The sequence below is a fragment of the Nothobranchius furzeri genome, chromosome 5 (genome assembly GCF_043380555.1).
Source record: "Nothobranchius furzeri strain GRZ-AD chromosome 5, NfurGRZ-RIMD1, whole genome shotgun sequence".
Lineage (NCBI taxonomy): Eukaryota > Metazoa > Chordata > Actinopteri > Cyprinodontiformes > Nothobranchiidae > Nothobranchius > Nothobranchius furzeri.
In genome coordinates this window covers 69,521,894-69,537,026 of record NC_091745.1, presented here as the reverse complement: position 1 = coordinate 69,537,026, position 15,133 = coordinate 69,521,894, and the positions used below count along the sequence as shown (strand labels likewise).

Here is a 15,133-nt window from a genome sequence, read left to right as displayed (position 1 = left end):
GATTTTCTCAATAATCTGTGTTTACACATCCTGGTGAGCTGAGGTGAAGAGGTCTGCTGCAGGCAACACAAGCACGGAATTTTTAGCAGAATATTATCCAAATAATGCCTGGGATTTATGAAAATAGCATTTCCATGCATGAGTTCCTAGAACGACAGGAAAACATGCATTAACGAAAACAAAAAGGAAGCAAGCTAGCATTGGCAGCAACTGCTTTATGCAGATGACATCCAACTGTACATCTCCTTTGAGCACCATGAGATGTCTAAGCTGCAGCTGTTACACACCTGCTTAGACTCTATCAAAACCTGGATGGCTGGGAGCTTTCTACAGCTGAATGAAGATAAGACTGAGATCCTCATCTGTGCCCCAGACAAAGTCAGAGACTCTCTTGGTCAGCTTGCTTCTCACACCAAACCTTCTGTCAGGAATCTTGGCGTGACCTTTGACCCAGCTCTCACCCTGGATTCTCATGTCAGTTCTCTTGTTCGCTCTTTCTTCTTCCATCTCAGGAACATTGCTAAGCTGAGTCTCATTCTGTCCCGCTCTGAACTTGAGACAGTTATCCACACCTTCATCTCCTCACGCTTAGAATACTATAACTCTCTTTTCACGTGTCTGAGCAGAACCTCCCTGAACCGTCTACAGGTGGTTCAGAATGCCTGCACTGTAAATACTTTTTCTGGGTGTAGTACATGCAAAAAAAAAATTTAAGTTATTTTTCTCGGAAAATTTAATTTAATTTTTTTTTAGCATTTTAAACGTTTTCCATACTCAAAAACTTCTACAATTTTCCCAACTCAATATTTTTGGGAACAATTTTGATTAGGTTGGACTTCAGCGTAAATATGAGTATGTAAAACTCAGTTATTGGCTTAGATGGAAGATAAATGCCAGAACCCGCCCATTTATCCTGCAACGGAAGAAGAAGGCACAAGGCACTGACTGTTAAGCGGGACGGTCCATTTTGGAAGAGCGTGCATGCGCAGCCGAACTTGTGGATAAAGCTTTTCAAAAACTTGTAAGTAACTATTTTGACTATTTTAAGTTAATGTGTAGTCAAAATGTCACATCTAAACGATTTATATGATTGTTTTTAACTGCTCAGGCTGCTCTTAGCTAGCAATGTGTACTAATTGTCGGCCTGTTAGTTCACCATGTGGTCCGCTTTGTTACTATCAAACATCACTTTTGTGTTTATTTCAGAAACCATCATTTTCGGTAGGCTGTCACTCTTATATAGTTAATTAATGTACTGTTTTGTGGGCACTTCTTAATGTTTATGAATTCTTACAGAGCAGATATATAGCTTTAATTGTGCTTGCCTGCCTCACAGAGCTGCTTGCAAGTGTATTTTGAACTGCTAGTTATCATAACTAGCCGAAATTTGAACCGACAAATGGCGCATCGGCCATCAGCTTGTGAAAACCACGGGGGGATTTTTTACGTTTTGGTCCCGCTTATCTCCATTTTATTTATTGCTGGGGCTGTATTTTCAAATTATATGCTGCTCTTCCTGTTTCTCGTCTATGCCGTTAATTTTCTGTCCTTCACACCCGCTCGTGTGTGAGTGAGAAACGGAGAAAAAAAATGGAGAGACGAGAGGCGATTGATCTGCTGGTGTGGTGTCGAAAATATGGAGAAACTCTTGTTTGAAACTCGGTACGCCGCCTCTGTAACGTCTGCGTCTGCCACACTCGATGGATTACGCCACCGTCACGTTTGCTCTTTGTAGGTCGACTCGTCTGACTTTTCTTTTTTGTTTTAACTACAATAAATGTCTGTTTTTAGTTATCACTCCCATAAGATTGCTTCTGACTGCAAAAAAGTGTTTAAACACCGCGTGGGCCATTTAATGGCAGATAAAATCCTTAAGTAAAGATGGAATGAAAATAAATAGCAAAATTAAAATATCAATCAATTTATGGCACAACTACAGTGCACAACACCTGATTCTGATGAATTATAAACAAGAAAATGTTAATAGACATCTTCATTTAAAATTCACGAGGTAATTCACAACAAGTGTTGTTTTTTATTCACGTGTCACTGTTTTGCTTGCCTATATTAAAATAATTCAGTGTAATTAAATCATATTAAGGGGTTTATGCCATCAGTTTGGCCAATATATAACATTTAAACCATAATACTCTTTTTTTTCTTTTTTTTTTTAACAAACTCTGAAGGTGATGTACTTAAAGATATAAGTGACTCAGTTCTGAGCGACAGGCGTGCTTGACCATGAGTTACAGAGACAACATGCTTATCGTGGGCATGTGAAAAAAAGTTTTAATGCTACATATTGGCCAAACTGAAGCAATAAACCCCTAAAATGACTGAATTACACTGAATTATTTTAACTGAGGCAATTAAAACAGTGAAATGTGAATTTAAACACGTTAACACTTGTTAAACTTGGTGAATTACCTCACAAATTTTAAATTAGGATGACTTTCTTGTTGATGCCATCAGAATTAAGTATAGTGCACTGTAGTTGAGCCACGGAGTGATTTATAATACATTTAGGCAACTTTTCATACAATCTTTAAAGATTCTATCTGCCTTAAAATGATTTCCATGGTGTTTAATTATTTTTTGCTCTTTTAAGCAGGTTTATGGAGAGTGACAACTACTAAAAATTAACATTTAATGTTATTTTGTGGGAAAGCACATGCTTTTCTCTTTTTCAGCAGTTGGCAGCAGATGGCAAACTTTCTCCTTAACTCATTCACTGCCATTGACGAATAAAGTCGTTATTTTAGATCCAACCATTAACTGCCAATGACATGTTTTTACTGTTTGGGCATCGGAACGAGCCCACACGCTGAGAGAACAAACATCTGAGCTCTACGTCACACTTCACATGATCAGGAAGCAGAACGTCCATGTGTTAGGAGATTGTTTTGGGCCGTTCCTGGAAAAAAACTGAGGCGCGAACCGGAAAAGCGTCTGCAGATCACAGTTCGGCAATGGATTATGAAAGAACGGATAACACTCGAAACACGCGGATTCTTCCGATGTAAGAGGTGAGTCTCCTTTTTGTTTTGGTTGTTTTGGCGTCGACATCATCCTAGAGCGCAACGTTCTGTGACTCATAAAAAAACAGTAAAAACAGTGAGAAAGGCTGGCAGTGAAGGGCTTTACCGATCAGGTAATGGCTGGCAGCGAATGAGTCAATATCATTCAACAATTAATACATTTTTTCTTTATTTTTTCTTTAGAAGAACATCAGATCTGCGTAATTGAGGCAATTCCACAAAAAGTTGTCTTCTTTGAAGATCACATTAGGTAAGTTAAGGTCAAATATTTTAGTTTCACTAAATATATAAGTCAGTTAACATTCTGTTCTTTCTTTCAGTAACAGCTAGGGTTATTTTGAAGTGAAGGTGTATGACATTTGTAAAGTTTTAAGTATCAGGCGTGACATTAAAAGCAAACGCTTTGATGCTCCACCTGAGAATAAATCTGTAAGGCTTGTCACCAGCATTCAGACATCAATTCTGCTTGCTTCACAGCCAGACAGGACACGGTAAAAAAAAAAAAGCGCTTCCTTGGCTAAAAGCTGTTTTCTCATATTTATATACGCTCCAATAAATGCATTAAATGTAAGGCTGCTTGATTAAGTGAAATCTAATCTCTATTACAATTTGGATTTGAAATAAACAAAACGCAGGCCGTTCGCCTCCTTGTGTCTCACGTCAGAGCGGTGGGGGAGGGGCGGATATTTCGTGGCCGTGGCAGTGGAGTTTTAGGCATGGTGCAGCGCCATGCCTGAGCCTATATAGGGGAAACACTAGGAAAGTGAGTGATGTGCGCATGTACAGCATGATCACGTTACATCGACTGATCAATCATAAACTTTCCTTGGTGGAGCTAACTCACGCACCAGACAATCTGTTTTACAAGCAAAATAATTTCAAGATGGAGTGAGCCATATTTAATGTGGATTTGTGTTTGATCAGGGCTGCAAACTCCCATGCAATGAATGTGAGACATGTGTTTGACTATTTTCATGTCCCCTCCCACCATACCTCCAAATTATCTTGCTGGATAAAATAAGTTACTCTATCTGAGCTAAATTAAAGCTTCTTTCCGGAGTATTTCTCTTATCTGATGGCACCATCTAGTGGCTGGCAAGCATATCACACTGAAAATGTGTTGCTTTGTTTGTTAAAGATCACTACTTCGCGTATCTGTTTGTTTATGTGCTTCTGTAGCCAAAAACACACACACATATATTTGAATGCCTGTTTGAATGACTTTCATTACTACAGGCTGAGATAGGAAACAAGGATTTACCTCCAAGTTTTAAACATTTAATTATGTTTAAATTTAATAACTTCTCAAATTCTGTGACTTTTCTGACTTGTTTGCCCAAGAAAAATAAAGTTAAAGAGATTGAGTCATAAAGGGCAACAATCAGCCCCAAATTATTTGGTAAAAAAAACAACGCAAATAGATAAATAAACGAATTGTAAATGTTACCGGTGTGACTGTAGTGTTTTCACATCTGTTTTCTCGCCGGTTTGTTCCAGTTTACCACCTACTCGGAAATTTTAACTTCAGAATACAGTAGTAGATGTGACAAAAACATGTTTATTTTACAAGATAAACTTTTAAGGGTGCATCTAAAATCAACGTTAAGTACAATTATTTTCCGAGGTACATGGAACGCACCATGACGTCCATCCTCCACACAGCATAGACATAAGTGTAGACGCCGCACCAACCACTGCTGCATATGTTTGGCAGAATTTGCGGGTTCTAATTTTTATAAATTCTATGTAACAGGATGTTTTAGCTAGTCTTTAGCTCCGGAGATACTCCGTGGAGATCTGGAGCTAGAACGGCAAAAGAACGTGTTAATAAACCCGTTCACGCACTCCAGAACGAACACACTCACTTTTACGTTCGTCAGGCAAAACACAAACGAGTTCAGCTTTCATTCATGAAAAAGACGAACAAATTCACAAACCGTCGTTCAATGAAAGCGTTTGGGCACAACACTGATGAGTAGTATTAGTATATGTGTGTTATCAACTTTCAAAATATTGTAAAATAATCTAGATCTCAATTTCAGTCATAATAATCGTGATAACAGTTTTTAGCATAATCAAGCAGCTATAACTATATGTATTTATTGTGGGCAAGTAACAACTTAAAAGTACCTTTATAAAGCACTACTTCAAATAAACCAAACTACTGTTCCCAAAAAAGACTTTTATGAGTTAAAAAAAAACCTAAATACCTATGCTATCTCTGTGTATATGTAGCTTTATTAACTTGCACAACGATAAGCGATGCTTTTCTTTTTATTACAGATGGGATGGCCCTGTAAATTGTGCACCAAGGTTTTACCAGTAAAGACTGATATTTTAAAGCATTATAGACTGCATCATGGAACCTATGGACACAGTTGTGCCTTGCCCTGTATTCATGTAGAATGCCCATGCTCTTTTAAAAACTGGAGTTCCCTTCGTTCTCACTTATCAAGATCCCATCAAGCAGTTCATTCCCTCAAGTCACAAGTAGATGTTTCTTACACCTGCATATTATGTCAAAAACAAGGATTCCCAAGTGAAAAAGACTTTTTTGAACACCTAGGTCATCATCTGAAGAATAACGAGACTGTAAAGTGTGTCTTCACAGGGTGTAATCACCAAACAAATATTTATGGGACTTTTGCAACACACAAACACAGAAAACATACTCCACATTCCTTAAAGGATTTCAAACCTGGCATTATCTGTCAAGGGCAATTGCCACACACAGAAGAAGCGCTAGTATTTGAAACGTATAGTGGGGTTGGTGATCACGGTGAAGGAAATTGTGAAGTGAGTAGGGCTAATACACAGTCTGAAGAGGAAGATAGAAGCCTTCTGGTTATTGATTATATAGCATCCCTCTTGTTGAAATTAGAAAGTGTTCATCTCGTTTCAGTTCGGTGCATTGATGAACTGGTAGATGATCTTTACTTTATTTCAAGTTCTGCTACAAAATCATCAGTTAGAGATATTGTTGTTTCACATCTAACAAAAACAAATCAAACCATAGATGAGACATTTGTTTCATCTCTTGTTGAAGAACTGTGCAAATCAAATCCTCTAAGCTTAGCACTCAATAGTGGTGGTCCTCTGTCTTCATCGTTCAGGAGACGAGATTATTTTAAAAAAAACTTTGAAGTAGTTGAGCCTATTGAGTGCATCCTTGAACCAAAAGAGAAGAGTTGTTTTCAGTATGTCCCAATTCTTCAGTCCTTGACTCAGTTATTGGCCAAACAAAATATAAGAGAAAAGATTCTAAGCAAAGAACGTGAGTTACCATCAACTTTATACAAATCATATCGTGATGCTACTATCTATAAAGATAATTCGTTCTATTCAGAAGAACTACGAATTTCTCTTCTACTGTATATAGATGATTTTGAGATTTGTAATCCACTTGGAACATCAAGAAAAAAGCACAAGATAACAGCTGTATACTGGACATTTAACAACAACCCTCTCTCATCTCGATCCACTCTGAACTCTGTGTACTTGGCCCTTTTATGTAAAGCCGTAGACATAAAAAAATATGGCTATGATCAAGTACTTGCCCCTTTGTTGAAAGACATTGCTATCTTAGAACAGGATGGGATCTACATTTCGACGTTGGGACAAAATGTAAAAGGAAGTGTGCTTTGTGTAGCAGCAGACAATCTGGGAGCACACTCAATCAGTGGACTTGTTGAAAATTTTTCTGGACCATTTGTTTGCAGATTTTGTCTTGGTCAGCGATCAGACTTTCAGATAAAGGAGGTGCGGTCAGGTGCATTTCCTCTTCGCACCAAAGAGGAACATGCGTCGCATGTATTGACCATTAAAGCAAATCCTGCTTGGACACATTTTTATGGTGTAAAAAAGTCTTGCCCATTGACTGAAAATCTGAAGTACTTCCATTGTGTCACTGGCTACCCACCTGACATACTGCATGACATTTTTGAAGGCATTGTTCCTTTGGAACTGGGTCTGTGCTTCAGTGTTTTCCTTTCTAAGAAATATTTCTCATTTATTGAGCTTAACAGTGCTATCTTGCAGTTTCCCTATAAATGGGCTGATAAAACTGATTGTCCACAGGCATTACCTGCAAACCTTTCCTCAAAAAAAAAGCTAGGAGGAAATGCTCATGAAAATTGGACCCTCATACGACTCTTGCCATTTATCATTGGGCACAGAATTCCTTTGAATGATCCAAACTGGCTTTTGCTTATGTCTTTAAAAGACATTGTTGAACTTGTCGTTGCTCCAGTCCACAATGAAGAAAGCATTGCCTACCTTGACTACAAGATTTCTGAACACAGATACAGATTCAAGGAAGCATTTCCTGATGAAGATTTCATCCCAAAGCATCACTTTCTGGAGCATTATCCAGGATTGATCAAGGCTTTTGGACCTTTGATAGCTTTTTGGACAATGAGGTTTGAAGCGAAACATAGCCAGTTTAAACGAATAGTAAGGCATACTGGCAACTTCAAGAATGTCCTTTTATCCATGGCTACAAAGCACCAACTTATGATGAGCCATTACCTGCATTCTACAACAATTGAGCCTGCACTTGGTGTTGTTAGAGTAAAGTCAGTGCCATTGGATGTCCTGCATTTAGATATTCAGGCATCAATCAAGCATCTTTATCCTTCACATGATCAAGTACAGCTGGCTGACACAGTCACATATCAGGGAACAAGATACACTCAAGGCATGATTGTGGCCTATGGTTCTACTGCAGGTCTTCCTGATTTTGCAGAAATTATTCAAATAACTATTTTTGCAGAAAGAGTGCATTTTATTTTGAGGACACTGGTGTCTTGGTTTGATGAACATTATCGTGGATATTACTTGGAGAGGACAGATCACACAATTCTCATTGAACAACAAAGCCTTAGTGATATATGTCCTCTTTCAGCTTATGTTGTTGAAGGAAAGCGCATGGTGACTTTAAAGCGCCACATCTGTCTCAGGTGTTGAGAATCATTGTATCTTTTCTCTGTCTTCAGTTTTTCAAGACATGGAGCAAACTGTAAGATTCCGCATCCTAATTGATGATCAAATAAAAAAAGTTACACTCAGCAGTGGGGTACCCTCAACTGTGGCTGAGTTGGTTGCAGCAGTCAAGGAAAATCTGTCCATCCCCACAGATATAAGTCTTCAGTACAAAGATGAAGATTTTGGTGACTTCTTCACCGTAACATCTACAAATGAACTGAAAGATAAAGACACACTTAAAGTTGTATATGCACCTATATGCTTAGATTTGACAGTTGCTGACCAAGAAAGCAACTGTGATGTATCTGTGATGTCCTCCTTTGACAGTGACAGTGCTAGTGGCTCACTGGATTCCCAAGATACTGTCATTTTGAGTCAGTCCACCTTTGAAAGGCAGAACCCCTGGCCTGCTGTGTTTCCCATTCCAACTTTTTCACACAACACTGAGCTTGCTTTGAAACAAGGCAATGAGACATATTTAAAAGAGGGCACCCCGATGACATCACCTGGTTTCAGATCTGACATCCTTGAGCGTCTGGCAGAAGCAATGTTTTCTTATACTGCTTACCCTGATGATGCCCAAAGAAGTGCTGTAGCACAGGCACTAGTTGAGAAGCATCCCTGCTTGAAGGAACCAGGGTCTTTTAATGGAATTTATGGATGGCAGCAAAGCCTGAAATACAAATGTGGAAACTACCGCACAAAACGTAGAGCACTGGGAAGTCCTGAACTCTTGATCAACTCATTGTCACAAAAGCCTGGTGATGAGCAAGAAGTTGCTAAAAACATCAAGAAAGCAAAGAGGGCAGAACTTAATTACCTTCCTCCACATCCACCTGGTGAAACAGACGACACTCTTGAGAATATGAGGCTTGAAATAATAACTGCCAGCAAGAGAAAAGACTGTGGCAAAGACATAAACTACCTGATGACCAGGACATACAGCTTGAGAAGAAAAGAAGTGGTTTCTCAGTCCCCAAGGGTGACAAACTTTATGGAAAGATGGCCCGCTCTCTTCGATACATTTCAGGTCAATGATTATTATTCATGTTTTATTACTGTTCTTTATTTACTTAGTTTAAAGCATTTACTGATAATCATTTGCATTTTTATAGATAAATGCAGAGTTCCAAAGGTGCACTGCTGTTCCTCTACAGTCTACATTCATGTCTCAGCTGGATAAATGTACTCCAAAGCTCCTGGATTTGTTCAGTGCCAAGGGAGGAGCAGTTGGTCAGCGCATCAAGAACTTATTGATGGAACTGATACAGGTGAGTTAAAAAATCATGGTATTACATTAAGTCATCTGTATTCATTTTCAGTTTGAAGTTTTAACTTTGGTTTCAAAGCCCTGAACAGTCCACCTGTCTGAGCATCTAACCCCATACATTAGGGCTGCTCAATTAATACAATTTTAATCACGATTACGATCTGAGTTTTGAACGATTATAAAAACAAAACAAGCCTCCTGCTCATGTTTCACGTGTGAATCACTCCCGGTTTGGACTGAGCTCATGGGTAAAACACTGCTATTTTGTTAGGTGCTGCGTTCAAGTCCAGTGGAAAGAAGGGGTAAGATGTGACTAGGGCTGCCACAAACAACTATTTTGATAATCAACTAATTGCCACTTTTGTTGACCATTAGTCGACTAATCACGTCATGCAAAAAAGTATAGCTTTTTCCACAAGATGCTTAATATAGCCATCATTAGCTACTAGATTGAAGTGTTATCATTTATGTGCCATCTAATAATAAAGACAAGATGATCGCTTATCAAACAACTTTAAATAACTTTCTAACCTGTTAATACAAATGCTACACAGTAAAGGGAGATAGGCACCAAAAACCAAAATAAAATGTATTTTTTTTTAAAAGCGCTCATAGAATAAACGTCGACTATTAAATTTGTAGTCGACTACTTTGTTTAATTTCATTTTGTTGATGTCATCATGAAGAATCGACTAATCGTGCCAGCAATAGATGTGATCTAAATTGTGTGGGGCAAGGGCTTTCTTGTTTGCCAGCCACAATTTTTGGAATGTACACATATGTGCAGTGGGCTTGATTGCTTGCTTGGTCTAAATCCATAATGAAGTTATATTTCAACCATTTTGCTTTAGGTCAGTGATCCCTACTTATAACTTTTTGCTTATGTGTGGCTGTTTTTCGATGCTCTGCTTCTTTTTGTGGAAATTTGGTTATTATGATGCTTTTTTTGTTTGTTTGTTTGTTTTTCTCGCTGTCATCTTTTTTGTCGTCTACGTTTATGGTGCTTTTTTGTCTTTCTGTGCAGTACTTTGGTAAGTTGTCATGCTGTTTTTTAAACTGATTTATTGTATGGAAGCTTAGTTAATGCTAAATCAAAAGTTACTTTCTTACTTCAAAAGATCGCAGGTGCAAAAGAAAGCAATTTGATGTAAATAAAAATTAATAAAAATAATGCTACGTCTAAATTATTAGACCTTTTCTATTGATATCAACCTTTTACTGGGAAATACCACTACACACGTTTTGTTTGAATGTGTATGTATCAAAAAATTGTGGGTAGTGTGTCAAAAAGAGACTTTTTTTCTGTTGTCAGAATTTTAATTAATTTAATGACTTTTTCATTAACTTTAGGACACAAATGTCTCCACTGTGCAGAAGAGAGACGTAACTCTGAGATGCCTCATTGAGTACATGGGAGAGAGTGGACAGGAGCTCATCTCGGACTACTATGTAAGTAAATTATTAGGGCCAAGATTGAATCAATCTGTTGCACAAACTGGATTTGATAAGTAATAAAATAGGCTACCCTAGTTTTGCATAGTTGTTTTAATAAACATCCACAAAGTATAACCTCCAGGATGATTGAGCACTGAAATTCAGCCGTTGCGCCTGAGCCTATGTAAGGGAAACACTGATGTGTGCAAATGCATCTGTGTGTCTGCTCTGTTTTCACAAATATCCAGTGAGTTATGGGGAGTCGCTGTTCATGTTAACGAGCTCACTTTAACGTTGATTGGTCAAATATACGAGCAAGTTAAGTTTACGTTTACAACAAAATAAACAAGTTTACAAATCGTTCAGTGAACTCTTTAGGCACAACAATGCCATGTTGTACTTGTTAACCTTTCCCTTCTCACCCCCAAATTCCACTACCTCCGCTCCGCTGCGCTCCGCTCCGACACGAACGCCGGAGCAAAATCGGTCCCGTTCTAGTCAATCAGAGCAATTCCACTACTGCGGCCGTGCGCCGCCCTCTGTTCCGGCGTCCGGCAAAAATAGAATCGATCCTATTTTCACCGGACGCCGGAGCACCTCCGCAGTCAATGGACAGAAATCACAAACACCCAACAGGAAAAGGAGCAAGCAGAAATTCCGTTTTTCACAATACATCGATAAACAAAAGGCGTTTTTTGTTTCATATGCACAGATTTAACAACTTTTAACAACTATCAGTGGTGGCTGAAGTTTAAATGCACAAAAATAAGCCATAAATACAGTTTCCACTATCAAAGTAGTCACACTTTGTTGATCCAAACACTGCTGATCTCTCAACACAAATGATGGGCAGATTAAACAGTTCATGCCGATGCTTCTCCCACACAATGGGTGTTTGGATCTAACTTCCGCGTTTACTGCTCGGACTGTATCGCAAGATCTCGAAAATCCCGCGCATGCTTGTTTGCCCACCTCAGGTCTCCGCACCGGAGCGGAGCCGTTGTAGAGCGGGTACCAGTAAAAATTGAGTTCGGAAGCGAGCGGCTGCGGAAGGCGGGGGCGGACCGGAGCGGAGGTAGTGGAATTTGGGGGTTAGTCGTACATTTGCAGGATTTCCCCCAGCGCTTTATAAGCCAGGCTTTGCTTGGCCACCCGACACGAACGGCACAACAAAACTAGAGCCCTCCATCATCTTATACTGGTGAGAAACAGCAGCGGAACGTGTGCAGGGAACTCCAGCAACAAAGGAAGAACTCAGCACATTACAGTCCTAATAAATTTAATACATATTAGAGAAACATTTTAACCAAAAAACTCATCTATATTACTGACTGTTGATGTTGAATTACAGTTCAAATTCCATAGCCATCATCCCACACTGATGAAATTTATCTCCGCATTTGACCCATCCCGATGAAGGGGAGTGGTGAGCTGCAGCAGTGGCTGCGCTCGGTAACTATTTGGTAGTTTAACTCCCCAATCCAACCCATTAAAGCTGAGTGTCAAGCTGGGAGGCATTGGGTACCATTTTTAAGATCTTTGGTATGACCTGACCAGGAATCAAACCTCTATCTCCAAGTTCCAGGGCAGACACTCTACTACTAGGCCAGGGGTCGGCAACTCGCGGCTCTGGAGCCGCATACGTCTCTTTCATCCATCTGATGCGGCTCTCTGCTTGTAAAATAATTAATGAATATTTAATTACAATGTATTTTATTTTACTGCATTCATTTTTTATCTGTAGCCAATTCTAAATGTAAAGATTGTCTATGTAAACCTGAACAGGTCACCTGCTTGTGCGTAATCAAATGTCTCTAGGCGCTTTCTGAGCTGAAGAGGATGTGAGGTTCTGGACCGTTCCTCAGACAGGCTCATGGATGCGTCGTAGTGTTGGAGACAGGAACAAGCGCTATTAAGCCAAAGATTCATAATCAGGGAACATTTTCTAAGTGACTAGTCTCTGAGAGACCGGGTTTAGAAAACACAGAATCTTCCTGCATGGTTCTGGTTCTGCGATGCGTTCCAAGCCCCCGATCTACACATCTTCAGCTTGCTGTTCACCATACGCATGCGCTGACGGCGAGCTGCGCTGAGCTCAGTGTCCATCTCAAATGTTCTGATGGTTATCTTTTCCTGATTGATGTAGCTACCTCCACGATGTGTGTAACGATAAAAATGTCAGCGCATCTGTAGGCTTGAGATTTCTCCGTCAAAATAAACACTCAAATACAGGAAATATCCGGTCCGTGCGAACCCTGTCATTTAACTATTTTGCCTTCTTGTGAAGATGGTTGCAAACAGAAACATTAAACCTGATTAACACCAGAGCCACGCACATTGCGCCGTTATCTCAGTCAGTGCGAATGAGGAAAATAACAGAACTGATTGGATTCTTGGGTGTGAAAGGTTCGGGAGCAAAAAAGAAAGGGCTCACGGGCCAGATGTGGCCCGTGGGCTGCCTATTGAGTACCGCTGATGTAGATGAACACATACAATTTAAAGCTTTTTTTTATTTTATTTATTTAATGTTAGCTCTTCAAGTCATGCAGCATTTGCATTAAAAATGCCATAGAAATTAATGTTACTGAGACACAAATAAATCTGGCTAAAAAGTCAGGAACTGATGATTTTGGTATTTGTGTTAATTTTTTTAATTGATGTTTTGCCATTGTCTTTGTTTGTCATTAAGGGAAGCCCAGAGACCAGCGTGCACGAGGACCTAAAACTGCGCAGCATGATGATCTACATTTGCCATGATCCAGATGCTGTAGGAATAATCATCGAGGGAGTGCCGGTGCTCACTAATCTTGGCAGTCTAGCCAAAGCATGCAGCATGCTTCTCGGTCTGACATACGCCCTGAACCTCCAATATCCTACCAAACTTGTCAAAACGTTTGAAGTTTTTCAGAGACTTTTTGTGGGTCTTGATACACTCCGCCCAAAACCAAGCTCCAGGTACATGACTCTGAAAAACAAACTTCTTACCTAGGCAGCCAACTTGAGTGTGGCCCCTACACTTCTGAACAGCAGGTCTGTTGTGTTCGTTCAATAATAAAATGTGTTTTTCAATGACAAAAGGCAATTGTTCCAGATATTGCTCTGGGTTGTCATGTGACAGTTTTTTTAAGCTGAGACGGGTTCTGTTCAAAAGTAGTTTGGATAACACTTGAAAATTACTTGTTAAATGACTTGTTCTTTAAAGTGAAATGTCAAGTATATAAACAACAAAACACCACAAATTTTGAGAGGTTCAGCTGTACTTCATACAAATATGTTCATGTATTTTTCGATTGAAATGCTTCCAGATTTTAGGTGGAAAATGCTTCATGTTGTCATTGACAGTATGAGTTTTGTGAGCATAGGTCTCACACCGTTCCGGTGTTTACTGTGATGTAAATGTTTTACAGTAATATGTGTATGGCTTGTAAAAATCTTTACAAAAGTTGTAAGATTTACAATTTACAAATCTTGTTAGTATTTACTTCAGTGCCACTGTTTCAATGATTTTGGAAAAATAAATGTTGAAAGTGAACTATTTACAGCTTCACAGTATTTATCATTATTTACTTTTTACATTTTAAAAACTGTTTTAGTATTGAAAAGTTGAATTAAATCTAAATAATTTCAATTTTTGGTTTATTTTTTGGAATAACATCAAAGAAAGGTTTCAGTTCATATAAAATAATGAAGATTATTAATTTTTCCATAGTCCAAATACTAAGTTTAACAAACTTTAAAAATTTGTTTGGGAAATGCTGCCTTGATTATTTTTGAATAATTTAAATCTCACAGGTTTTAGTGTAGAAAAAACGTGAAATTATTAAGTTGTACCTACTTAAAATAATAGTTAGTTGACCAAACTCAAAAAAATTGTTTGGAAAATCTTGACTTAATTTTTTGGAGTAATTTGAAAGACACAGGTTTTAGTGTAGAAAAAAGGTGAAATTATTAAGTTGTACCTACTCATATTGCTGGTTAGTTGACCAAACTTACAAAATTTGTTTGGAAAATGTTGCCTTATTTTTTTTGAGTAATTTGAAAGAAACAGTATTAACAGTGTGTGCTCGGCTTCTGACCAAGTCCTCCCAACACACCCACATCACCCCGCTTCTCCTCCAGCTTCACTGGCTGCCAGTCAACTTCAGGGTTCATTTCAAGATCCTGGTTCTGGTCTATAGGGCCTTACACGGACAAGCACCATCTTACATTGGTGATCTTCTTAGTCCCTACACCCCCAGCAGGTCCCTGGGGTCCAGTGATGAAAGCCTACTGGTTGTGCAGCGCACCAGGCTAAAGACCAAAGGTGACAGATCATTTGCTGCTGTGGCCCCCAGACTCTGGAACTCTCTCCCCCTGAGCCTGAGATCAGTGGACTCAGTGGTCTCCTTTAAAAAGCAGCTGAAGACTC

General features: G+C 39.0%; 2 protein-coding genes across 4 annotated transcripts in view; one reads left to right on the top strand and one right to left on the bottom strand.

Moving 5' to 3' along the window:
- Positions 1-15,133, bottom strand: part of LOC107379332 (mannosyl-oligosaccharide 1,2-alpha-mannosidase IA) — a 316,181-nt gene that overhangs the window by 185,889 nt on the left and 115,159 nt on the right. The window lies entirely within an intron of this gene.
- LOC139069872 (uncharacterized) lies at positions 178-14,257 on the top strand. 2 transcript variants are annotated; one of them, XM_070551066.1, is made up of 6 exons: positions 178-1,021; positions 3,222-3,288; positions 8,033-9,051; positions 9,137-9,292; positions 10,642-10,740; positions 13,415-14,257. In XM_070551066.1, the coding sequence occupies exons 3-6, from the start codon at positions 8,044-8,046 to the stop codon at positions 13,712-13,714; spliced, it is 1,563 nt and encodes a 520-aa protein (XP_070407167.1). In that variant the 5' UTR covers positions 178-1,021; positions 3,222-3,288; positions 8,033-8,043; the 3' UTR covers positions 13,715-14,257. The 2 variants fall into 2 exon arrangements, with proteins under 2 accessions (XP_070407167.1, XP_070407166.1); XM_070551065.1 differs by having other exon boundaries at positions 178-9,051.